The sequence below is a fragment of the Typopeltis vanoorti genome, chromosome 9 (genome assembly GCF_054136105.1).
Source record: "Typopeltis vanoorti isolate ZY-2024b chromosome 9, IOZ_Tvanoo_1.0, whole genome shotgun sequence".
NCBI lineage: Eukaryota > Metazoa > Arthropoda > Arachnida > Uropygi > Thelyphonidae > Typopeltis > Typopeltis vanoorti.
In genome coordinates this window covers 110707520-110734971 of record NC_143557.1, presented here as the reverse complement: position 1 = coordinate 110734971, position 27452 = coordinate 110707520, and the positions used below count along the sequence as shown (strand labels likewise).

Below are 27452 nucleotides of genomic sequence, written 5' to 3'. Positions count from 1 at the left end.
ATGTTAATTTAGTTTTATATCATCATCAAATTCCTGATATGTACCCCCAAGGGGTTCAGGTTACTATGGCAGCACTACATGATTAAGTTCACATTATTATTAATCTCCTATCAACAATTTTCCTCCAAATCAATCTATTACTTGTCATCATGGCATCAAACACCTATTTTGCTAAACTTTCTTCACTCATTCTACTTAAGTGGACAAACCACCTTAGATTAGCTCTGCTGACACATTCTTGAATGTTAATAACGTCAAGTTCCTTTCTAATATCTTCATTTTTAATATGATTCTGCCATTGATTTCATCAGTTCACTCCCCAAATTTTTCTCAGAACCATCATATCTGCAGCCTTTAGTCTTTGATCAAGTGCTTTATTTCTAACCCAACTCTCGGATCCTTAACTTACACTTAGACTGCTCAGGTTCAAGATACTGAATATCATGCCATCTTGACTAAACATTGTATTTTGGAAGAAAACTAAACTTTTACATAAAGTCGATTCCTTATAGAGCAGTTATATAAAGAGACCTGAGAGGCCCTTTTACACTGACTAAACTTAAACAGATCTGATGGCCTTCAGTTATTCCCTTTATGGGAAATATTACTATATTATTTTTATGCAAATTCCTGATGATACACTGTAATTTTTTTTATTTTTAATAATTTGGAATTTATTGACTGTCTGAAATTGATTGTAATTTTGTGTTCCATTGTTGTTAATGTACTGAGAATGCTTAAGATACTTAGGCAAAAATTTTACAGGCAATAAATTTATTTCATACAAATTTATGTTTCTGTCTTTAATTTTCTAAGTTTTATATATAATCAAGTAGTGCAAAACAACTGTTGTGTAAATGCTGTCTAAACATGACTACATTCTCCTTGCAAAAGTAGCAAGCTAAATAAAAGTTAGCTGAACAGCGATTTGAAGAGTACAAAAGATAATGACTAAAATTTTGGGCACTGAGTTTGAAACACAATTATGTGTGTAATGAATATACGGTACTAATGTCTCAAAATACTGCACTATGAACAGTAGCTAAGATTACTCCAAAAGATAATTTTTTTTTTCTTGTCTTCCTTCATAAAGGATTTCCTCTTATGTGTTAAGATTAAATAAACATAGATCTTTAGATAAGCATCGTGATATAAAGATATATTTTTACAAAAAGCTTTATAAGGATTTATTTAATTTAAAAGTAGACTTAAGAGGGTGGTCTGAAAAGTTCTCGGCCTCGACCATAGATAGCAACACCATTGGCAAGATTTATTTTTTTCGAAGTTGTTACATCTGTCATAAGCATCCATGTGAAATTGCAAGTCATTCTATCAAGTAGTTTGTTTTATACAGCTGTCTGAAGCAAAAGTGTTGTCTGTATCCCTTGAAATGGAAAAAATTCTTTGTAAAAGAAGGTTTAATGAAATTCATTCAAAGTTCATAAAAGTTTATGGGCACTCTTATCCTTCGTTTTCGACAATTAAGAAATGGGCTGCTGAGTTTAAACGTGGCTGTACCAGCCTTGAAGATGATCCACATGAAGGATGTCCAAAATGTGTAACAACACCAGAAATCATTGATTGAGTGCACAATATGGTATTGGATGACTGGTGAGTCAAAGTGCATGAAATGGCTGAGACTACAGGCATTTCAAAAAAATGCATAGAATATATTTTGCATGAAGAATTGCAAATAAAAAAGCTTTGCGCAAGATGGGTGCCACACTTGCTCACAGCAGATCAAAGACTATAATAAATTTAGTTTAATCCTTTATCCAAGTGTGAGCAAACAAAGTTTGTGCTTGCAAAGGTGGAGCAAGCTACCAACACTCCTGTCTCAGTATCTCCTATAATGCAAAACACATCTCCTTGCAGATATGTCTAATGTTATGCATTAAGGGAAGGGCCACTTCCCTTCAACTTGGGCCTGGCTCCCGCTGAAGAGACCTCAATAAAGGTCGAAACTAGTCTGGGTAGACATATCTGCAAGGAGATGTGTTTTGCATTATAGGAGATACTGAGACAGGAGTGTTGGTAGCTTGCTCCACCTTTGTAACGAGTTGCCCTGGTGTTGTACCACCTTACCCCAGTCCTGAAGATACTTCAGGCGCAAACTTTGTTTGCTCACACTTGGATAAAGGATTAAACTAAATTTATTATACTCTAACCAAGTGAAAAATAAACTTTCAACAGATCAAAGACACACTCGCATGAAAATCTCTGAACAGTGCTTGGAGCATTTTAACAAGAATAAAACTGATTTTGTGCACTGATTTATTAATATGTATGAGACTTCGATTCACCATTACACACCAGAATCAAAACAGTGGACAGAAGCTGGTTGTTCAGCGTCAAAGAAGACAAAGTTGGTTCCATTAGCAGGAAAGATCATGGCATCGGTGTTTTGGGATGCTTAAAGGCATTTTGTTTATTAATTATCTTGAAAAGGGTACAACAATAACCGGGGAATATTATTCCGATCTTTTAAACAGACTAGACAAAAAAATTCGTGAGAAAAGACCTGGTTTGCAGAAGAAAAAAAATCATTTTTCATCAGGACAATGCACATGCCCACAAAGGTGTTTTGGCAATGAGAAAATTAAGGGATCTGCATTATGAATTGTTGGAACATCCACCCTATACCCAAGATTTGGCTCCCTCAGACTTCTATCTCTTCCCAAAACTAAAACTCTTCCTCACTGGTCAGAGTTTTTTCCTTCGAATCAAGAGGTGATTGCAGATGTACAGGGGTATTTTGCAGATCTTACTGAGAACCACTACAAGGATGGGATAATGGTGTTCGAGCATCACTGGAATAAACATATTAGTCTTAAGGGAGATTATGTTGAAAATAATTTTGAAATGCTGAGAACTTTTCAGACCACCCTCGTAAAAGTAGTGTTATTCTGTAAGAAGAACCATAACAAATATGCTCAGTATTGTTATTCCGGCATGAAAGAAAAATAGTAATTACTTGTTTGTCTCATAAAATTCAAGCACAACTTACAAGTGAGCAAATGTCCAACCACCAGCCACATCCTAAAGGGAAAACTCCAATTTCAACCACAGAGAGAAGTGATACCTTGACAACAACATAACACAAACCCAGTAGTCTCTTGGTTTTTTTAAATCTTATTAGTGAAGCTAATGCATGAAAGAACACAAGACCAATGCCAATGATTCCATAGCCAAATAAGGTTGTTATTAATCCCTCAAACTGTGAAGCTACTACCTGTAAAGATATCAGTAACTATTAGGCAAGATAACTGACAGAAGTTGTAAAAAGCATGAAGTATATATTACACACACACACACATATTATATTACAATTAGTGCATAGTAAATTCATGGATAACATAATTAAATATCACTGATTTAATTAATTTGCTGCATCTTGTGCATCACTGTGCAAAAAAATTAACAATATTTTAATATGAAATTTGCACACACTCTTAAATGAGTTACTTAAAATTAAGAAAAACTTAAATATGAGTAAATACTCAAATATGAGATATTCAGAGTCTTGTCAAGAATGCATATGACATTAATTTGTTTCCCAAGTTCCACAGAATATGCAAATACCTGATTCCATTACTGCATAGCAACTTTCCTACAGCATTTTCCAATGATTTAAATAAATAACTCTCTCTCCTATATACACGGTGATGCCCCATTCAAACAGTTCACTTTCATTCTCCATTCATAGAAATTCAACACACACACACACACACACACACACACTGGAGGGGGGAGTTAACATTTTTGAAGCCTCCTTGAATTTCCAGGTGAATCTTGGTTTGCTGCTGGCAATTGACATTTATTTGTTGTACCAGAGATTATTTATATTTCTTTTGCTTCATGATATCTTACGTGTTCTGCCACATGCATTTCCCAGAGAAGTCTACTTATCTTGCAGAGCTGATACCACATGAGCAGCAATATGGGAAGAATGTGCAGTTTAGATGGACATGAACTAGAGAGAGACCTTGCACAAAGGAGTGTCAAGGTTATCTTTATTTCATGATGCTGCTGCTATTCTGTCCATCATGTGTTGGATGTGGAAGTGCCCCCTCCCCCATAGTTCCATTTGAAACTTGGGGGGGGGGGGAGATCGTGGAGAGTTGTGATGGTTTCCTATTGTTTTGTTTGTAACTATTTGATGAGTTTCTAATTACATTTTTTATTAGGTGCTGACCTGACATGATCCGCCAACAACAAAAACCAATACTCTAGTAAAAAAAACAACAACTCTGAAAAGGGGTAAAGGAAATTATTGTTTGGCTGACCTCCAAACGCATGGTAACAACCAAGAAGTTATGACACTTCTAAATTGTACACTGATGTTCCTTTATGACTGAGATATGCTGGGATATATGAATGCCAGGGATATGCCAACTCTAATCATTCCAAATATTAATGGTCACAAAAAGAGCATCCTATTCTCTGAGCAACACATTCTAGAGACTGTACTATATAACCAACCTTTTGACTGTGACACTGATTCCCAGAAGAAAATATTAAAAAGAAAACAGAGAAAAAGGAATTGAAAGAAGTACAGGAAGAATGGTTTAATGTTAAATCTGGTGTCAGAGAATGTACATTATCTATATGGATCACATTATGGAGGAAAGTGGTATTAAATCTGATATCAAAATTGGAGATGTTAATATCAGTTCTTTGCTTTATACAGATGATGTTATACTTCTAAATAAATCCAGTACAAGTCTGAAAATTAAATTGAATAACTGTTGTAATAGATAGGTACGAAGGTCAGCAATAACAAGACAAAGACAATGAAAATAGGCAGAAGCATTGAAAATATCAACTGCACTGTGAATGGAGAACCTAGATATAGTAAAACATTTCAGCTACTTAGGCACGATTTTTAGTGAAGATGGTAAATTAAATATGGAAACAGACAAATCAACAAAACTGGTAGCATGATAGGAAGTCAACTGAATAAATTTATATGGAATAAGAGAGAAATTAGTCAAAACACTAAATTAGCTGTATACAACAGTGTTCAAGCCAATTTTAGCTTATGGATCTGAGAGCTGGGTTAGAAATAAAACACTTGACCAAAGACTAGAGACTGCAGATATGAGTCCTGAGAAAGATTAGGGGCATGAACAGATGGCATCAATTGCAATATCATATTAAAAGTGAGGATATTAGGAAAGAACTGACTTTGTTAGCATCCAGGAATATGTTAGCAGAGCTAATCTTAGGTGGTATACATTATAAACGAAAGGAGACTCAGGCGGTATGATTACTTAAACAGAATAGGAGAGGAAAGATTAGCAAAACAAGTGTTCTCTGCCAGGTTGGCAGGAAAAAGACTCAGAGGAAGATCTAAATATAGGTGGATTGATATAGTAAAACAGTGCATTAGAAGACAAATATAAGATCTGATAATGTTGGAATCTTGAAAGGCAACAGATTGATCTGGAGGAAAATTGTAGATAAGAAGTCAGTAGTGATGCAAGTTTTTCATGTAGTACTATCATATCCTGTACATGTCAGGAATTTGATAATAATGATGATGATAAAAATGTTACTTCATGGCCATCTGAATTAACTAAAAAAAAGTTCAAAGTTTTTAGTCTCCCCAGCTATAAGAATTACCCAAAATGCATAAAATCCAATAAAGGTCAGGAAGTCATAGTAGATGCTGACTTCCTGACCTTTAATCTTACCTGTCAACTAGATAATGATTTATTTTTAGTAATAACTCTTAATGATCAACAATTTTTGTGTTCAGCTGGTAACTGTTATTCATTATAGTGAATTCAATATGATAGGCAATTATTATTATCTGAGACCTCCAGGAAGTCAAGCACTCATTGAGGGAGGCTATACGTTATGCATACCAGTTGGCATATCTTCTCTTTAAACTCATTCATATTTTCCTGCGATGGTCCTTGTGGCTACAATTCGTTCCTCATTAGAATCTATGTCCTCCAAAATCTGTAAACCTTTCTTTTATGATTGTTCTTACTGTAGATCGAACTTCTTTGCTAGCTCACAAATTTTCATTCCACCTTCAAAATCCTTAATAATGTTGAGTTTTGTTTCCAAAGTCAATGTTTTTCTTTTCTTGCTAGTTGTAGAAGAATCAGACTTGCTTCTTTTGGATGACATCATTTTTTATGCGATAAAATTTTTATCAAGAACATAACATTAAACAATCGCAAGGTTTGTAGACTATAAAAACTATGTATTAATGGAGACCGTGCAAAACATGTCAGCGCTTGTTCACAGCATGTGCAACACTGCCGAATGCGGCCAGCGCCTGAAAGATACGACTAGTGGTGGTGTGAAACGGGATGGGAATATGTACATATAAGAAACCGCGTAACTCCGGATTTGCGTAAGTCGGGGTATGACTGTACTTAGCTATGGGGGGGGCTGAAAAGTTCTGATAAACACCTAGAACAAAAAGGAGTGGTTTGAGCAACAAGGGGAAAGGCTTTTTCTCAGAGGATTACAAATGCAGCAGCATTAAATGTGTATAACATAAGTGTATAACACTTTGTGGGGAAAATATAGAATATTGTGCACGTGGTTCTACCTCAATTCCTCCATGGTGATTATCACAACTTTTCAGCACCCTTGTACTTCCCAGAACAGTATGGCACGATCAGCCACTAACCACGGTAAAGTAGTTACAATCTTTATTGAGACCTCTTCTGACACTATGATTTAACCAATACTTTTTGACCCTGAGTTCACATTTGACCTTTCACATGCTGCTGGAGAAAGTTGTCTTGCAACAGCTCAATAAATTCTTTTTCGTTTTTATGAGATTTTTCTTCTACCCAATCAGTGTTTGGATAATTTAAGTCACCATAATGATTACTCATTTAGTATCCATCAAAGTATTTTAGCAATGCATTTTATCATCCATAGTAACAACCATCAGGCATGTAGCAACACTTCAACATATATTTCATGTTAGTCTTCACTTCACACAAGATAGCCTCAAACTCAATGTTACATGTGGAATCATTACCGTCATTGCTTTCATGCAATTCTACCATAACTGGAGTTAAATGAATCAGATATCATTAGTAATATCCAACCCTCCTCTCATATCTGTTCTGTCCTTCCTAAAAATGCTATACCCTTTTCACTTGATCCTAGTTAAAATAACTGACCCTGATATCCAGGTTTCACTAATATTAGAGAACAATCTTAGGCCACAATATATACTTTTATGTTAATAGTTTTACAATTTTCACTAATTTGCACTTTTTGAACCTCCTTTTGTGCTAAACTTATTTTTCTCTATAATTCTTTAAATATTATATTGACAGTTTATCTTTGAATTTGCTGTATAAATGGCATATTAAATATATTTTCCCTTCTATCAAAATTTAAACAATTTGATACTTACATAGTCTTTGATTCCAAGCTCTTCTGTTGCAAGGTTACCAATATGATAAGGACAAAAAGCTAAATGAGATAAAAAAAAAAAAAAATGTATTGAAATGACTGGAAATTCCTATTGTTAAAATTAAGATAAGTAATAAAATAAAACTTCTACTTACCAAACACTAATATGAAAAGAGTATTCAATGACACAACCCAAAAGACATGTTCCTATAAAATAAGTTGAAAGTTACGTTACCATCACCACAGAACCTCTAAGTTTAACATAACTGTCTACTCATAAACCATTGTAAGTGACTGTGTAATTGCAATAAACATTAACAAATGAAAGTTTCTGAAAATAAAGTATATTTAGTGCTATGCTTTACTTGGTGTTTAAATCCATAAAATTTATAACATTACTGTAATAATGTTTTATAGATTTAAACACTATTAAGTCTCCTGGTCTGGATGGTATTCCTCTAACGGTATTAAAAATGTTTACTCTAAAATTAATACCCATCATGTATTGCCTATACATCAAATACATGTCAAATATCTGGCATCTACCCAACAACATGGAAACAAGTCTTTATTGAGCCCTTAAAAGTGGGAGATAAGTCAAACTATCATCTCACTGCTCTCACCTTCACCCTCTTGAAAGTAATGGAGATAATTAACAGCCAGTTTCTTCATTAGCTGGAGATCCATAAGGCTTCTGATTAAGACCTCCTTACCAATCTGTCAACTTATGGTCTGGATTGCCATCTTTCTCTGTTCACTGCATATTGTGATGGATGGTTTCCTCTCAGCAGATTTCTCTATCAATGCTAGAGTACCTTGGGAGAAGGGGGTCTGTTCTTTTGCCCACTAACCTCGAGTCTTATCCATTTGATGATGACAGTATATTCCATTCTTCCTCTTCTTCATTCAAGAAACCTTATAGTGTTCAAATGATTCAAATCCCTCAAGACTGTCTATAACCAATGCATTAGAAAACTGATCCCCTTGCCATGGTCAAGAGGAGTGATTATTACCAGGGAGTAGAAGCTTTCTTCTAAGAAACAAAATGAATCGCCATGCTATCAAAATACAGTTCCGTCTTATTTCTTAAAAGAAAACTTCTACTACACCCTTCACTTATTTTTATAATACTCTAATCACACTAAGATCAGTTTTATTGTCTTAGATTGCCTCACATCTAGCCTATCCTGAAAAACATACCACATCAACAGTATCATCAGCCTCCAAATATATATAATTTTTCATTCAAAACTACTTCTCTCCACAACTCCTAACACTTTAATAAATCCAAATCTCCACTTTAGAATACTGTTCTAATATTTAGGATGGTGCATCCAGCAACCTAAGAATGCTTAATTGCATTCAAAGTGGATTATCTTCAAAAGAAGATAATCCACTTAACAGATACCATTCTACTTCATGGACGCCTAATCATTTTCTCATAGGTGCTCTATTTCTGCACTATGTTTTTTATAGGTAGCCATGAGTGCTGCTCAAATGAACTGGACACCATAATTTTTCTGCTTTACTTTCTAATCATAAAAGAACATGAGTGACTACTAATCTACATCCATACACACTTCAGCTCCAGCTTATCGAACTAACTTCTTGAGCTTTTTCTTGGTTTTATTCGTTGACCAGATATTTCTAAATGATATGCACGAATTGTCAACAAGTTTAACCAGCTATTCTGTCTGGCTTCTTCAGGACAAGTATAACAGTACACACTAACGTTTACTAGTAAAAAAGAAGAATGGAGTAACATAGTCAAATAAATTAAAACTGACGTGTAACATCATAAGCATGGAACTTGGTGTCTCAGTCATTGTTTATTAAGCGCGTTATATAGTTTTTAGCGAAATGAAATTCTGGTAAGCTGAGTGAACTTATTAGGCTTTTCCAGATGTCTTTCAGAATCATTCCTTGATTTCTGTTTAGATTTTCTCCAGAGTGCAGTACAACCACGGCTTCTTTGAAGTTTCTACATAGAAAACTTCTTCTATATAAGGTATGGAGCTGTTATCCCAATCGATGGTGTGGTTAGAGATCGAGAAGTGATGGGCTAATCCCGTCTTTTTTTCGAATTTTCAGGCTTCTTGACATTTGGCCTATGTAATTTAATCCACAGGAACATGGGATGTTGTATACACCTGCGTATTTGAAGAAGACATTAATGTCCTTTGGAGATATTAAAATTGGAGTATTGTTTTGACAGATTTGAGAGCAACTCTGATGTTGAAAGACTTAAGGAATTTGGCTATTTTTGTTGACACCGAGCCTGCATAAAGGATGACGATGAGCGATGTATATTGCACGACAGGAGGTTGCTGCTGTGGAAGGTTTCTATGAAGAATCTTTTTGATTATATTTTTTGGATAACCGTTGTTTACTACGGTTTGAGATATGACTGAGTTCATCAAGGAGATCTTTTTTTTTTTTTTTTCTGAGATAATATTGGTTGATCTATTTTTAAGCATATGTATTATGCTGAGTTTTTGTGCAATATGGTGAAACGATTTGAAGTGCAGGTAATGTCCAGTGTCTATTGGTTTTCGATAGATTGCGAGTCAGATTTGTCCATTCTCCTGTTCTTTATTAGTGTATCTAGAAAAGGTAATCGTCTTTTCTAGATACAAAAAAATGACATTGAATTGTACATAAGTTGTGAAATATGTAAAGGTCTGAATTGTACATAATGTTGGTTTAATGTGTAAGTTCTGACACTAACTTGTAAAAGTAACTGAATGTAAAAGTGTATGCATCGACTTAAGAGGATTAGTCAGCATTGTGTGGGCGACCTGAAGGTCACACAAATGTAGAGATTTTGCTGCTAAAACAGAAGGTCAGGGCAAGTGACATCAACATGTTTACGGAAGATCCAGGGATTTCTGACCCTAGGACAAAGAACTTCGGTTCATATAAAAATGTCTCGAGGACCTCAGGATGCTCTCTTAGTTTTTTTTCTCTTACTGCTGTTTGTTGGCTCGCTTGGATTCCCGAGGTTTTGCTGGTGTGTGACCCCAAGTATGGGGGATTCAGGAGAGCAGTTTATTCTCGGAGATGTGTTTCCAATAACGGGACGTGTCACGTGCGAAGAGTTACACAGCGCCCACAGTAGATCCAGTACCAACGGAGAGCAATGCTACAATTCCCAGGAAGGACTATGGAAGGATGACTACCAAGAGCTGTTCAGCAAAGGCCAGTACACAGGATGAAAGGAAGCAGTCAACAGAACCACCTATAAGTATTCAAAGCTGGTAGGACTGTGTGTGTGTGTGTGTATGTGATACTGCAAATCGTGAGTAGATTCTACTGTACTAATGTTAAAGGTAACGCATAAGAGTTGTATGTTCACTGAACTTAGCTCTGTTGAATTAGTTGTGTCACAATAAGAGAGAAAAAATGCTGAGTGTTAACTAGTATATTCTGAGAAAGAATGCTTAACCAACAATGTCGAATGTTATAGCTAAATATTGACTAGAATTGTAAATAAACAAGTTGTTAAGTATAGTGAATAATAGATCTAATCGTGTAAGCTACGATTAAGTCGTGATAGGCCTTAGAGAGTGAATATACACTGGAGTATGGAATTGTAAAGCTTGTCAGTGGTTAAATAAACTTGTTTTGTTTGTATAAATTTCTCGCCTGATCTTTGACCAATGCACTGTCTCACAAAAATTATTCGTGGCATAATTGCCAAGAATGAATGTTTGAGAGTTGCTTAAGTAGATGATTATTCTTATGTGTTCTGACTAATCTTCTCATGCTTTACAATCAATTCAGGATGGCACAGTCGATAATTAATATAATTTTTTTCTGAATTGCATAGCATGGTAGTTAGTGATCTATAGAAGTGATCCAAAGGTCTTTTCACTTGCAGCACAAGCACTTGTAGGAAATTAAGGGGTTACTAGTGAGGACTTAGATAATCGAATTAGAGTAAGGTTAGAGCGAGGTATATGTAATCAATGGTAACTGTATGAAGCGCAAGTAAAAGAAATTGATATATTGAAATAACTAATGAGGCTAATGAACAATGTTGAAACATTCATTAAATACATCTCATCTCATCTTGCTTTTACCCTCTTTTACCTTGCGGTGTCAGGGTTTATTAATCATTGAACCTCAAACCATTCACAGGATAAGGTGATCAGCCCTATGCCCCGATGTATCCTATGTCCTGTAGTGTTGAGTTCTCAAGGTCGGTTTGCCTGCTTTACGGGATGAAAAACCCCCAGGATAAACTGGGGGGAAAACCCTACTGTCCATGCCCAAGACTGGCTAACTTGGCTATGGCTGAGGAAGATCCTTCAGCTCCTCATGTTACCTACGGGAATCGAACCTAGGACACTCCTTCCCCAGGCATATGGTTGCGAAGCACACAGCCACTAGGCTAACTGTGTGCATTCAATACATGCCCAAATAAATTTATAACATTGCCATGAGATTTTGCTGTGGTTTCTTTGGGATAGTGATAAATGTATATTTAGCCAATCTGGTGGAAATTTACCACTTTCATATATTCGTTGAACTATTTTTCAAGAAGTTTGATGATATCTTGTTCTATTAATTTTAAAAATTCTGTTTGCATATATCTGGTCCACTAGCTTTTTTTGTTTTACCTGATCTGACAGCATTCTCTATTTCACATTTCAGAATTGCTGGTCTTTGAATGTTATATTTTATATTTATAGGCTTCTGTCTAGTATCATTGAAGAGTTCTGTTGTAGATTTTATCCAAATGCGCTTTATTCTCTTCTTCTAGAACTATTTTTCCATTTTCGTCTCTTAGACACTACTTGCTTTTTTTCTGAATTTTCCAGAAATTTTGTTAATTTTCTTAGTCTTGTTTCTTTTGAAGCAGTTCAATCTCAGTAGATAAATTTTTCATCCAATTTTCCTTTGCTTCTTTTATTTTCTTCTTGATGATGTTATGCATTTCTGTATATTTGGCTAGGTATTTGCTTTTGTACATTTTTTTGTGTATCAAAAGTCTGGAACTATCAAAACTTTGATTCATCAAATCAGGTGTCTTTTCTCTTACTCTCTCCACTGAAGACCATTTACAACAGGATGTTAAGTCCACTTTCCTCTGCACTGTTATAACTTGCATATAATTTCTAAGATAATACCCACAGCTAAGGCTCTTCATCCCCTCTTTACTTCAAAGGTTTACTTGCAAAACTACCTAGCCTTCTGCATTCTGTAAATCTACAAGTCTCCCTTCATTCATTCTTCTGAAGTCAGTTACTATCTTTCTGACAATGTAGGAACAACTTTTTTCTCAGACCCATCCAGGAGCATATCAGATTCCATGCTCTTGATATCTTTTCCACTATGATAAATCTGTGATTGTATGCTTAGAACAGCATCAGGATTAGTTTCATTTAGGTAAAATCAGGTCTTGCAAATCAATGCTATATCTTCAAAGATAGCAGGAAAAATGGAAAAAACTAATGTTATAAAAAAAAATTTTATTGGAGAAAGATTGTACAGAGTTGAAGCTTTTGCATCAGTCTAATTTAAAATAAGAGTGAGTGCTTCAAACTTCCAAATTTCTGGATGCTAGACACCGCCCCCCCCCCCCCTTCCTCAACTTACCAGTAATGGAATGTTACAAGCACAGGGAGAATGAGCACTTCTCATGTTTGTAACCATACTTTTTTTTTAAAACCTTATGGTGCAATAAGGTGAAGAAATGAAAATTCTAGTTGTAATAAAATTTTTCATCCCTTTTTTATCCATTTGTATTATGAGATATTCTTACTTCTAATCTTTTCAGACATTAAATAATTTAAGATATCAACAATTCTGTACAGGTATCCCTTGTTTAATGTGGGATTTGATTAATGAGGTGAAATTAATTGCGGCAATCCCTTGATATACGCGACAAGAGTTTTGATTAACGCACCTTTAACCCTGCAGAGCTCGTAGCTGATCTGATAGATACATGCAAAATGTTTAATATAAATATTCTTCCACAATTCAGTGTACATCTTGGTTTAGGAATATCACTCTTTCCTAAAAGAGTGATATTCTGCACTGTTTTTTTGCTGTCAGTTTGGTTTAACAAATTATGAAAAGGTTTGTGATATATGACAGCAAACCATATCTGAGAGACTGCGACCTCTGATGTCAGGATAGTATGGTTTAGTTGTTTTTTATTCTTTGTTCAATAATTTCTAGATTGTAACTGAAAATAAATAAATCATCATGTATTACTGAAATAGAGAGCCAAAGGCTTATTTATCATACATGTCCTCTAGGAGATGTGCTTTACATTATGGAAAATACTAAGGAAAGTGATCTGGAGCTTACTCCACCTTTACTACGAATTGCCCATAAGGTTGCTTATGCTTGCATCAGCCGAAACTTTTAGTTTCTATATTCGGCTATGAAATAATGTTGGATTCAATATCCAACATTATTTCCAACTTAATTTGTACCATCATGTATTATATTTGCAGTGTTTTTTCTCTATGTTTTATTGCTTGTTTGCTGAGGTCTGGAGAGTCATTTTGCTTGTTTTCGTAGAATTTATGCCGATAAGAAAAAAACTAAAACTGTTCAAACGATTCTTGATAACTTCTTTTGATAAAAAAATTGCAGCAAATAATGTAGGTACAAGTATTTATTAAACAATTACTTTGCATTCATTTTTTATCTTTCCTAAAAGAGTACCATATGAAACGAATTATTAATACAGTAGTCGATCAAGGACGAATTGTAATTTTTACCATTGATTATTAGATTTGATTAACGCGATTTTGATATATGCGGTAACATCGAGGGATTAATTAACCCCGTTAATCGAGGGATACCTGTATTTATTTCTTCTGTATTATGCCAGAAGAAATAAATACAGAACTAAATATTGCCTCCCAAATGGTATAATACAAAATACCCATTAAAATTCTTCTACCAACACAGCTGGTACATTCAGAATTATTCTTAGGGAATTAGTTATGTTTATTTTTTTTTTTTATCCTTACTCCTTTATAACATTTATAAAAACTTTTAAGATTAAGCTTATCTACAATTTGAATTTTTATTCATAATCTATAATTAATACAATATACTTAAATCTGATTTATCAGACTTAATAGCAATTTTTACAAAGTGTAACCGACTTCAAATTTATCATGAAATTCACCCACTGAAATAAATTTACCAATATTAAATTATGCAAGCTATCCTTAAGGGCAGCACTTGTTTGCTGGTCTCTTCATCGGTAGCTGCCTATAATTAGTGATAGACATGGGCCGGCTATCACTGATTGGCTACCGGTGGAGATTGAACTGCCCACTCAGTCTCCAAAAGCTAGATAAGGTTTAAAGGTCTCACCTACTCCCTATAAGAGAATAAAAAGGCATTAGGTAATTATTATTTTATCCTTAAGGCCATGCGTATCTATATTTTGTTTGAGTCACTTCCATTAAACATTAACTACCAATTAAGGCTCTTTAATTCTCTTATCATAAAGTCAGCTTTTTTTTTAATTCCAGTGGATTCATTAAACCACCGAGTCTCAATAGATCGCAGTGGGGTGGCTGCTCTTCTGAGCACAACACCCAGACCAGTACCTAGGTCATCTGCAGATGATTTGGTGCCCACACACCACACCTGAATGGTGTGCTGTAGGAAACAGGTGCCGCATAGTCTCAACAGCTGCTTTCATTCTAGTGGCCTCATCGCCAGAGCAATCACACCGTAACAGTAGGAAAGCAACTCCTGCTAGTGCTGCCTTTCAACGTGCGAGGCACTAATTTGCACCTTTCCTGTATCTTTCATAAATATTTCACCAAATACATGACTTCTTGTTCCCATCTTAACTTAAGTACTACCTTAAGTCTAACTTACTCAACCTTACATCTAGTAGATATATTCACAACTAGTCCTATTCGGGAACTTCAAATATATTTATCTTCATCTCACAGAGCAATACATTTGTCATGGGCTCATACTATTGAACCACCAACTCAACCTAATGAGACAACTATCGCCAGACATTCCGAAAAATGGTTTCCCAACAAGTGCTGTGCTGGATTAATGGAGCACACCTTTCCTCGGATTCTAACGATGGTCGCTAGATAGCCAAATTCTCTACGAAAAGCTTGTGTGCATGGGTGGGATGACAATTCCCCATGTTAAAGACAGCATAATGGCCTAATCCTTCTTGGATTTCACAACCAATTTCGTGATACCAGGATTTACGAAGTGTACTATCTCCACTCAGACTTCCCCTGATGATTTATATAGACAGAAATTGTAAGAAATCTCACCAGCTGTGAGATTTAAGTGATCATTGAGAGTGGGAATGAAGATCAACCAGAGTATGCTCCCCTGCACAGCATGAAGTTTTTGAGATTCTTGGTGCATTGTCCCAAATATGAACAGTATTCTAAGGTTGGGAGATACTAGATTTGTATGGGGTTAAATAGATAAAAGGTAAGGAAAGGCGAACTAAGATCCTTTTAATGTGGGGGGAAAGGGGGAGGAGCAGGCCTGTCATTTTGTTAGTAAAGAGTCAAGGTTATTTTCATACAATCAGAGAATTGTAAGAAGGTCTATGGTTAAGGTAATGGTTGTACATATTTTAAAGTTTAGAATGTTTGGACACTGCAAAGTTTGTCAAATAAACAGGAAGAATGTAGTGTACTATTATCAAAAATTGTGAATAGGGTTCTGGATCAGAAAGAGGTCATTTATAGGAGAAAGTCCAAAGAAAGGAAACCATCCACAATGATATGCAGTAATCAACCAAAAACAAAACTAGCTATCCAATTACAGATTTTAAAATGAATTAAAAGAATTAAAGTAAAGTGAGGTCTAAATGCAAAACTCATTCAAATGCAATAGAAAAATCAACAGCAAGTGCACAAGTTTCTCCAAACCTTTTTCCATTGCATGTATCTAGAGGTATGTGGCATAAACTAAAAAATCTGCCATGGATCTGGAGAGGTGAAATCCATAGTTGGCAACTGTTGCTTAACTGGTGGACAGGGAGTATTTACACTTTTTCCCGAGGCTGGCAGGGCCCAAGGCACTAGAGTGCACTACCCTCACCCTTATTGTATAAAGCTCTTAAATTGGTCCTAATTGTTTGTGACCCACCTCATGTACCTGTGCTGGTAAATCTCCAGCAGGGCTGTATACTTGGAAAGAGTGAGAAAAAGACAATGGATCAGTAGTTAGGCAGCAAACTTTTCTCTCTCTCTCTCTTTTTTTTTGTAATGGGATGAATATAGGTTTGTTTCCATATATTAAAATAGATTCTACTCGAGCATAAAAGAGCATAGAGATGATATAAGACAGGTGCTAATAAGGAACATTCTAGTACAACTGGGTAGATACCATTAGGACCAGAGGACTTTTTGGTATCTATGTTATTTTAGATTCTGCTGAATGTCCACAGGAGGCAATCAGCCACGATGATTCATGCTGCAGCCAGAGGACAAAGAATGATTGCAGAAGGTTGGCTTTATCTTTAGGCACTGTTGCAGCAATGTTATCTGGAAAAGAAAGAGGCAAAAGTAACTGAGCAGAAGTTACACAGATGACTTCTGCAGGTGTAACTGCCATTTGTACAAGGGTCAAGTTTTATGCATTTGAACATTTCAAGGTGAGATTTGGATTTGTTGATAGCTGTTTTGCATTTGTTGCATGACTCAGTGAAGACTAAGAATCAGGTAGGAGTTCAGTTCTTGTATTAAGCCACTTGGCAGCATGCTAAATTTTTCTCTCGAAATACCTTGGCATACCTGTTGTTATAAACAATGACTTCAGTGGTCATTACAAAGTGAGTGGGAGAATTGAAGCCTTCATTCCTATGAAAAATTTTCAGTAATCTGTTCAAAGTTAGCATTATCAGGAAAGTGTAAACAGTAGTCTCACCACATAAAGAAAGATACACATTGTATATTGTTTAAGGAAATTGACAACATATCTGTTAATAAATAAAACTATTTACTTACTATCCTTTATTTCGCCAAAGGCATATCAGTATCATCAGGGATTAATACACTTGTATTAGACACATGTATGCAGGCACACTTAAGTAACAAAGATGAAAACACTAGAGAGATGCAGGAAGACCTAAAGTCCTAAAATTATGCCACCTGTTGGTTTCGGTTAGATATTCTTGGTCATTGGACTGACTGTCTGCAGATGAGGGTTTCCCATATGAGGGTAAGCCTGATAAAACTATATTTGTTTAGGTTGGGATAGTTGGTGAGAGCTTCAGCTGATTAGAGGAAAAGCTTCTCAAACTTTGGTGGAGTAAGGTGACTTTTTTCCAACAGATTCTGTGTCAGGTATTCAGGACATGGTCTGCCAATCCTGAGAAGCTGTAGTGATGGAATCGGATGTAATTTTGGTGCTCTGATATATGGATGTTGGCTGTCCTACCTGGCAGATCATGATCCACCAGGATTATCTCAGATGCTATACGAATACCAAAGTAAACCCTGGGCTTCCCCACCCCCAAGACCTCGGGGAAGGAGACTTACTGCAATACACTTCACCCCTGCAGGCAAGCCCACTAGCTGAATGATTCTATCTAGGCCATTCAGGACCCAAAGCAGGAGGTCAAACAGGCCAAAAGCCAAAACTATCAGGATCCCAGTTTCTGATTATCCATCAGTCACACTGCATGGCAAACAGCAGCAACACATTGGGTCCTAGTGATGGTAGTCTGTGCAATAGGATAGTAAAAGACTCAAGAGAAGTAGTGCAAAGAATATGTGAGAAAAAAAAAAAAAAAAAAGAAAAGAGCCAGTACCATCACTGGGAGGTCAGCTCCGCCACGAATGGGTGCCTCACATAGGGGGGGGGGGAGATGACCAACAATGGGGCTTAACAGCCTTGCTTGTCTTCTAATAACAGCAAAACTACAAGCACATATTTTATTTAAATTTAAACAAATTTCAACATTTTTAAAATACACTGTAAATGGTGGATGTAGAGATGACTTATGGAGCTTTTTTTTTAAACCATAGTAGCACTAGGATGCTGGTTATCAGCATTAGCTAGATTATTAATTAGATAGATCATTACACTCTTGTAAAATTGATGATTTTTGTCTGTTTTATTGCGTTTTTTCCTTAGAAAATTAGTGTTTTATAGTATATTAGTGTAGATTTTAGGTTTTTTGTATTTTATAAGATATTTTTATTAGGAAATTTCAACAATAAGTTTAAGATGGCACCAAAAACACACAACAAAAGTAATGCTAAAAAGAGCACCACAGTCAAGAACAAGAAGGCTAGCCCCACTAATGGAGTTATTGGAGTTGTGGAGGAGGTTAACGAAAATGAATTAACCTCCAAAATAGCAAAATTAAAGGAGATCATCAGAGAAACAATGCGGGAATGACAAAAAAGTCGAGAGGCATTTAAATGAGCATAGGGAGAAAATGAAAAAAAAAAAAAAAAGCAAGAAAATAAGAAACAACAAAGCACGGAAACAGGTAAGTCAGGAAGTAACGGAAATTGGGTAAGTGATGTTTTTAGTAAAAAGAAAGAAGTAATTTGGTTTGGTGACTATAATAAAACATGCTATTGATGAGCGAGTTATAAATTCTAATTTTCCCACAGCGAAAATTAAAAATATAAAGGAAGCAATTCAAAAACAAAAAAGTAAAGTAATTGAGATCGTAATTGTAGTAAGTACTAATGACTTAACTAGTGATAAGTTCAGTATGAGAGAGGACATGAAAGGGTTGTTGGAAGAGGCGAGAGTGAAGAGTGAGAAAGTGAAAATAGTAAGCATATTACCTCGATATGATAAAAATGAATTAAGGACTATGATGGCAAACATTTCGATGCACAGGCTGTGTAGAAAGATTGGATGCGAGTTTTTGGTTGTATGGAGTGAATTAGAGGGAAGATTAGATTTGTATAAGAGGGACAGCCTACACCTGAATGCGTTTGGTATCAGGAGTCTAGAAAAAACTAATAACTGTGTAATAATATCTATCTTTTAATTTTAATATTATTAATATTATTTTGTTATTTATTATTTAACATCAGACTTTGCCTTTGTAATGTCTATTTCTTATCAGTCGTAATACCAATATTATCGTCGTTGCTTGAGCTAGTTCTTCGTGCACAAATCTTGTAATTATTCTTAATCCTTTTAGTCTATAGTTTTAGCCCCCCCCACTTTCTCTCAAGGCCGTAAGTAAGCTATTTCACGTGCTCGAAGTGTAGACACAGGAAAAGCTTCTGGCTGGAATCAATTCCCTAATCTAACTTGCTGTATTTCTCTTGTATTGATCATTAAAAATTTATTTTTCTTTACGACTGCACCATTAAGGATCGCATAAAAGAATTGCTTTTCTTACCCCTACATGCAAGAGAAATATCTCTTAAATTAACTCTAATTCAAGTAACTCCTAATTCTTAACATCAGTCAGTCATGGCTATCACTATTCTTTGGTCACACAGGTTCTATATTTTTATAAGAGTGTGCATTGGTAAAGCAAGATCAGGCAAGCTATTAACAAAACAAACATGTTTATTCATATTAAGACAAATTATTTACAAAATTTAAACAGCACATATCAAGTTCCTGGTTCTGACTAATACAACTAGATCAAATTATGTCGGAGGCTTAATGGATTGTATACAGCACTCAGAAAGGATTAAAACAGAATTTAATACTTCCTATATTTCGTCTCAGTCACTGAGACATCTTCAGGGATTACAAATAACTAATGTAACATATACACAAATACCACACAATACTAAACCCAACCATGTGGGGTGACTCTAAAGTCCTATCTAGGTGGAGCACCCTCCAAGGGCAGTTGTAGGTGGCCTGGAATGTAAGGTGGGATCTCTGATGATAAGTGTTTCCCAAATTTTAGGAAGCTTAATGCAACCGTATTTATTAAGATTTTGTTAATTTCTGAGAGCTGCTGCTGATTCTAAAAATATTTTTATTTTTAATATTTCTAAATATTTTTAGAATCATCATCAGCTCTTAGAAATCAACCAAATCTTAATAAATACGGTTGCATTAAGCTTCCTAAGATTTGGGAAACACTTATCATCAGAGATCCCACCTTACATTCCAGGCCACCTACAACTGCTCATAGAGAGCGCTCCACCTAGATAGGACTTTAGAGTCACCCAAGTGGTTGGGCTTAGTATTGTGTGATATTTGTGTATATGTTACATTAGTTTTTTGTAATCCCTGAAGATGTCTCAGTGACTGAGACGAAATACAGGAAGTATTAAATTCTGTTTTAATCCTTTCTGAGTGCTGTATACAATCCATTAAGCCTCCAACATGATGTCCTCACAGCACTTAAGCCTCTACACACGGACAACTAGATCACAATGGCGACAATACAAATCACGTGTATAATTCTCCACACAATCATTTAAGCATTTCGCTTAAGCTTTTAAAACAAAGACAATATAAATTCACATAAATATTCAGACACTTGGATAGACTTTAACACACTTTAACTTTAATCACGCTATAAACAAGGAAAAATGTAAAACTTAAAATACATTCAATTTTTTGCATTACACAACATTAGCAAAAAATTCCTTAGAATTTTTTCACATTCAAACAGAAGTATAGCTTTCCGACTTCTCTAATACTCTCTATGCTAATAGACAATAGAAGCAACATTTGTCGCTTAAATTTCACAATCTGGGAATTTTACATAAAACATCTTACAATCTTGTCAGCTCATTACATATAGTCCTAGATCCTAAAGGTATACGGCCACGTTCCGCTTCTTCCATGAAAAAAAAATTTCCAATCGGGCTCTAGGTTACGGCAGCAATACTACAGCACACACACATAGATCGAAGAATCATACAGTAGGACATCTCAAAAAGACCGTCTCCGCTACTATCTAACTTCCCATCTTTGTCGGAACTGCATGCTCGTGACTCTACCCGTCCTCGAAAAAAGGTTGGCACAGGAATAAAACTTCAAAGCAAGAGTGAGAGCCCCTTTTATCTCCTTCTACCGACCTTGGCCCTTCTTCAAATTAAGTCCCCGGATTTACTGGAAGGTTTTTCTCCACCATCCACGCAATCATTGAGTTTTGGCTGGAAAACTTGTAATCCGGTGACCTTCGTGATTTTCACTAGTCTTAGGTCTATTTGCCTAATCCTGTCTGAGCTTATGTTTTGTTTTTACAATTCTAGTGGTTCTTATAAAAAATATTGAATTTGTTACTAGATTTAATACAGCAAAGTGAGTTATTACATTAATTTAATTACATGTATTTTATGTAAAATTTAATTTCCCATGTAAAATCGACATAGAAAAAATTTACTTCTAATTTTTCTCTATACGAGATTTTACAACTGGTATGAGACACATTCTTAAGGGCTCACTCTAGTGAGTATGGGAATGGCAAACCCGAGGTACCTGATTCTGGACCATGCCTTACTTCATGTAATGTACGTCTGTTATATTATCTGTAGACTAGTCCCTACCTTCTTTCTTTATACTTTCTCTCTTCTTCTTGTTCCTTCCCCCCAGTGCTATTAGAGTAATTTGAGGGCTAGGGGTGAATCTTTTCTATTTACTTTATTTTCTACCTTTAGTAGTGAGAGGAGTAGCCTATTCTAAGTAGTGGGAGTCTGCTGCTCTCCTAGGTTTGAGACCATACCATAATAGTTTCCTGAGGAAAGCAACGGGAAACCACCTCAGTATTATTTCCAAGAAATATGGTGAACTCAGCAAATTTAGTTTCTACAACTGACAAAAATGGGGTCTATCGGCAAACGATGGATGTCATGCCCGGCAGGAGAAGAAATGGGGTTTCTCAGGTCGTTAACCTATGAAATCCTCATGTGGACAATGAGGATAGGATCCCAAGTATGGAGGAAAAATAGGAAGAAAATAAGACATCCAAGAGAGAATGAGATAGAAACTATACATGTGGCAACTTCATCATCATCAAATTCCTGCCATGTACCCTACCTCAAGGGGTGTACAGGATATGACAGTACTACATGAAAAAATTACATCATTACTAACTTCCTATCTACAATTTTCCTCCAAATCAGTCTGTTACTTGTCAAGACTCCAACATTATCAGATCTTATATTTCTATCGTCTAAGGCACTTTGTACCGTATCAATCCACCTATATCTTGGTCTTCCTCTGGGTCGTTTTCCTGCCAACCTGGCAGAGTTTTGCTTGTTTTGCTAATCTTTCCTCTCCCATTCTATTTAAGTGACCATACTACCTGAGATTAGCTCTGCTAATGCATTCCTGGATGCTGACAATGTCAAGTTCTTTCCTAATATCCTCATTTTTAATATGATATTGCCATTGATGCCATCTGTTCACGCCTCTAATCTTTCTCAGGACTCTGATATCTGCAGTCTCTAGTCTTTGGTCAAGTGTTTGACATTTTTAATGATTTGGTCAGCAGTTGACATTTTCAATGATTCTGCCTATTTTCATTGTCTTTGTCTTTTTATTGCTGACCTTTATACCATATCTATTACAACAGCTATTCAATTTAGTCAGAGAATCTTGCAGACTTGTAGCAGATTTATTTAGAAGTATAACATCATCCGCATAAAGCAAAGAGCTGACATTAACATCTCCAATTTTGATATCAGGTTTAATACCACTTTCCTTCATAATGTGATCCATATAGATAATGAATAACAGAGGGGATAATGTACATCCTTGTCTCACACCAGATTTAACATTAAACCATCTTCCTGTACTTCCTTCAATTCTAACTGCTGACTTACAACTCAAATAAAGACTAAGTATTGCTTGATATAATGCCCCACTGACACCATATAACTGTAGCGTATTGAATAGCTTCTCTCTTGGCACCTTGTCATATGCCTTTTCCAAATCGACAAAACTTAAATACAGATCTTTGTTATATTCCCGTGCTTTCTCGACTATTTGTCGTAAAGTGAAGATCTGATCCTGGCAGCCTCTATTTGGCCTGAATCAAGCTTGTTCTTCACCAAGCTTTTCTTCCACAATTCTTCTCAACCGTTTCTCAAGTACACTTTCATAGATCTTGCCAGGAACACTCAGTAGGGAAATACCTCTGTAATTCTCACATTCAGTTTTATTTCCCTTTTTATATATGGGTACTATGAGAGCTCTACTCCAATCATCAGGAATTCGTCCCTCTGTCTAGGCTATCTGAACTATGCAGTGCAGCCACTGTAAGACTTTTATACCACCATACGTCAGCATTTCTGGTCGAATATCATCTACTCCTGCTGCCTTTCCACATTTCAAGCCTTTGATGGCTTTTTCTATTTCAAGTATGGATATGTATTCCTGACTGCATGCCTGGTCGGTGTTTTTTATCACTATGCTGTCATCACTGCTTGTTTCATTTAGCAGTTTTTCAAAGTAATTACTCCATACTTCAAGGATATCTTTTTCTCCTGTTTTCATGTCACCTTTATCATCTCTAACTCCTTTTACAGCACTCTTTCCTCCATTCCTAAGTTTCTTCAACAACCTCCAGAATATTTTGCCACCTTCTTGATATTTATTTTCTATATTCTTGCCAAAGTCCTCCCATGACTTTTGTTTAGCTAGTTTTACACACTGTTTAGCTTTCTTACATTTGTCTCTGTATTCTATAAAAGTAAAAGCTGACTTATTTGCCAGGAACGTTTGATATGCTTTCTTCTTTTCCTTCACTGCCTCTTTAACTTCCTGTGTCCACCAGGGAGTTCTGATTTTTTTATCCTTGCACACAACCGCACCACATGCTTCTCTGGCAGAATCAATCAATGTTTTCTTCAGAGTTTGCCACTGAATCTCCAAGGTTTGATTCCTGTTCTCAAACTCTTTTATTTTCTTTTCAATAATCTTTCTGTATTTTAGTCTACTGTTCACATCTGAGAGCTGCTCAACTTTTATTCGCTTTAAAACTTTCTTACATGTTATTCTTTTCAATATGAAATTCAATTTTATCCTGCTCAAGACTAAATAGTGATCACTTCCAATTTCAAATCCTCTGTACACGTTGGTGTCCTGCACCAGGGAGAAAACATCACTATCAACAATAACATAGTCAATGAGACTTTTCTTATTACTAGCCTCTTCTCTCCATGTGAATTTGTGCACATTTTTATGTTGGAACATGGTGTTAGTAATAACCAGTCCATGTCCTGAGCAGAAATCCAACAGATATTTGCCATTATTATTAGCTTTGCTCTTTTCTCCAAATTTTCCCAAAATATTTTTGTATGTCTCACAATCATTTCCTACTCTGCTATTTAGATCCCCAACAAGGACCAACTTTTCATTTTTCACTGTGTCAGTTGCTTTTTCTAAAGCCTCAAAAAATTCTTCCACTTCTACCTTAGTAGAACCTTCTGTGGGACCATAGGCACAAATAAGTCTCATTGTCCAGTTCCCCATTCTCATATTTGCCCACATTACTCCACTTGAGACTGACTGCCATTCAAGAAGATTAGCCTCGTATTTTGTGTTGAATACTATGGCTACTCCTTCTTTTTCTTGATTGTCATTGCCTGAATATAACATTTTGGATTTATTACTCAGAAAGATCTCACCAGTTTTGGTCTTTTTTCTTTCAGTCACCCCTATTATGTCGATCTGGTACTCATCTAATTCCTCAGCTAGCTCCATTTCTTTGCCATTCAGGCTTCTTACGTTGATAGTACCGATCTTTAACTCTGGTGATGTTGAGTTGGGGTTTGGTTTCAGATTTGTTCCAGTAGCTGACTTTTCGCTGTTTGCCTTGGTTCCCTGGCGAAAACAACGGGGGCCTTGTTTAACCGGGCGACGCCCCAGCCGGCATGAAATTTTGTCATGTTGTACCATCATTTTTTATTTTGGTTTAACCAATAAGAATACAATTTGGTCGGCTAAATCCCAAATTGCCAGCCCATCCTCGTTCGTTCAGTATCAAAGTAGATACCCAACAGGGTGCACCACGAGAAGGTGAGGATTGGACATTAGGTCAGAAGCCCTGGTCGGTTCTCCACATTCCTTTAAAGGCTATGTGGAGGTCTCCTCTCAGTTATACGGCTTTGACCAACTTGGAATGTAAAAACAATGCTGAGAACTGGTAAATTAGAGAACTTGAAGAAAGAAATGGAGAGGAATAAATTGGATGTGGTTGGTCTAAGTGAAGTTAGATGGGAAGATATAGGAGATTTTGAAAGTGATGGTTATAGAATTATATATTCCTGTAAAACACAGGGAAAAAATGGAGTAGCATTTGTGTTGAATGAAAAGGTTAAAAATTCAGTAGAAAAAATAATATATAAAAGTGACAGGGTGATTATGATTAAACTGAAAGCAAAGCCTGTGGACATAATGATTATACAGATATATATATGCCCGCAAGTGACCATGAAGAAAATGAAGTAGAAGAGAGATATAATCAAATAGAAGAGATAATGGAAGATGACAGAACTAAAAAGCATACCATCTGGATGGGAGACTGGAATGAAGTGGTAGGTGAAAAGGTAGAGAAGAGAATAACAGGAAGATATGGCCTTGGAAAAAGGAATGAGAGAGAGAGGTGAAAGACTTATAGAGTTTTGTAAAAGACACAAACTAATCATTGGTAATACTTGGTTTAAACTTCCAAAGAGAAGAAGATATACACAGAAAATGCTAGGAGATATCGCAAGATACCAGATTGATTATATGTTAATACAAAACAGGTACAGAAACAGTGTAAAAAGGATATTAACATATCCAGGATCTGATATTGACTCAGACCATAATTTGCTTGTTATGGAATTAAGAATATGATTTAAGAAAATAAATCAAAGTAAAAGCAAGAAAAGGTGGAACCTAGAAAAACTCAGAGGAGATGGAGGTAAGAAAATCAGAGAATAACTGGAGAATGAGAATAAAATAAGAAACGAAGAAGATATATCTGAAGAAACTATTGATGTTAAGGCAAAATGGAATCAACTGAAAAAATTGATATATGAAACAGCTGCTGAAGAGATAGGTTTTGTGGAGGGGAAAAGAATTAAGAAGCCATGGATTACAAATGAAATGATAAGAAAAATGAAGGAAAGAAGAAGATGGAAAAATGTAAATACTGAAGAGGGAAGAAGAAAATACAAAGTATTAAATAATGAACTGAGAAGAGAAACTGATAAAGCAAGAGAGGAATGGTTAAAAGCAGAATGTAAAGAAATTGAAGAAATGGATAAAAGAGGGCGATATGATAAAATGTTTAAAAAAGCAAAAGAAATTATAAATATTAAAAAAAGCATAAGAAATCTGCCATTAGAAGATAAGCAAGGAAAATTGATTTATGATATTGAAATACAAGGTGAAAGATGGAAGGAATACAAGAAGAACTTTATGTAAAAAATGAAAGACTAACAAAAATTGAATTGGAAAAGCAAAATGAAATCTCAACAGAAGAAAGAGGTCCTGAAATGCTAAAGAGAGAAGTAGAAACAGCAATTAAGGAATTAAAAAGTGGAAAGATGGAAGGAGTGGATAGAATACCTAGTGAAATCCTAAAACAACTGGAGGAGAAAGTATAACATAAATATGGAAACATTGCAAACTCATTAGCAGAGCTAATCTCAGGTGGTATGGTCACTTAAACAGAATGAGCGATGAAAGATTAGCAAAACAAGTGTTCTCCACCAGGTTGACAGGAAAACGACCCAGAGGAAGACCAAGATATAGATGGATTGATACGGTACAAAGTGCCTTAGACGATAGAAATATATGATCTGATAATGTTGGAGTCTTGACAAGTAACAGACTGATTTGGAGTAAAATTGTAGATAAGGAGTTAGTAATGATGTAAATTTTTCATGTAGTACTATCATATCCTGTACACCCATTGAGGATACATGGCAGGAATTTGATGATGATGAGTGTGGCCTAAAGATTTCACAGAGAGTATTCTTATACCAATTGAGAAGAAAGCAATCCTGCTAAGTGGAGTGACTACAGAACTATAAGCACACTCTTGCATGCCTCCAAAGTACACTGCTAAGAATATTAAATCAACGATTGTATAATAGAGTGGAGTATTTTCTGCAGTATGCTCAATTTGGATTTAGAAAAGACAG

At 35.6% G+C, this 27452-nt stretch overlaps 1 protein-coding gene across 3 annotated transcripts in view; it reads right to left on the bottom strand.

Moving 5' to 3' along the window:
* Positions 1-27452, bottom strand: part of LOC150103422 (E3 ubiquitin-protein ligase MARCHF6) — a 271806-nt gene that overhangs the window by 147747 nt on the left and 96607 nt on the right. For all 3 annotated transcript variants that reach the window (XM_090397403.1, XM_090397402.1, XM_090397400.1), the window contains exons 10-12: positions 7551-7602; positions 7397-7455; positions 3008-3232 (exon numbers count right to left, since the gene is read on the bottom strand). In XM_090397403.1, coding sequence (XP_090253529.1) covers positions 3008-3232; positions 7397-7455; positions 7551-7602 — 336 coding nt within the window. The remainder of the gene's footprint in view (positions 1-3007; positions 3233-7396; positions 7456-7550; positions 7603-27452) is intronic.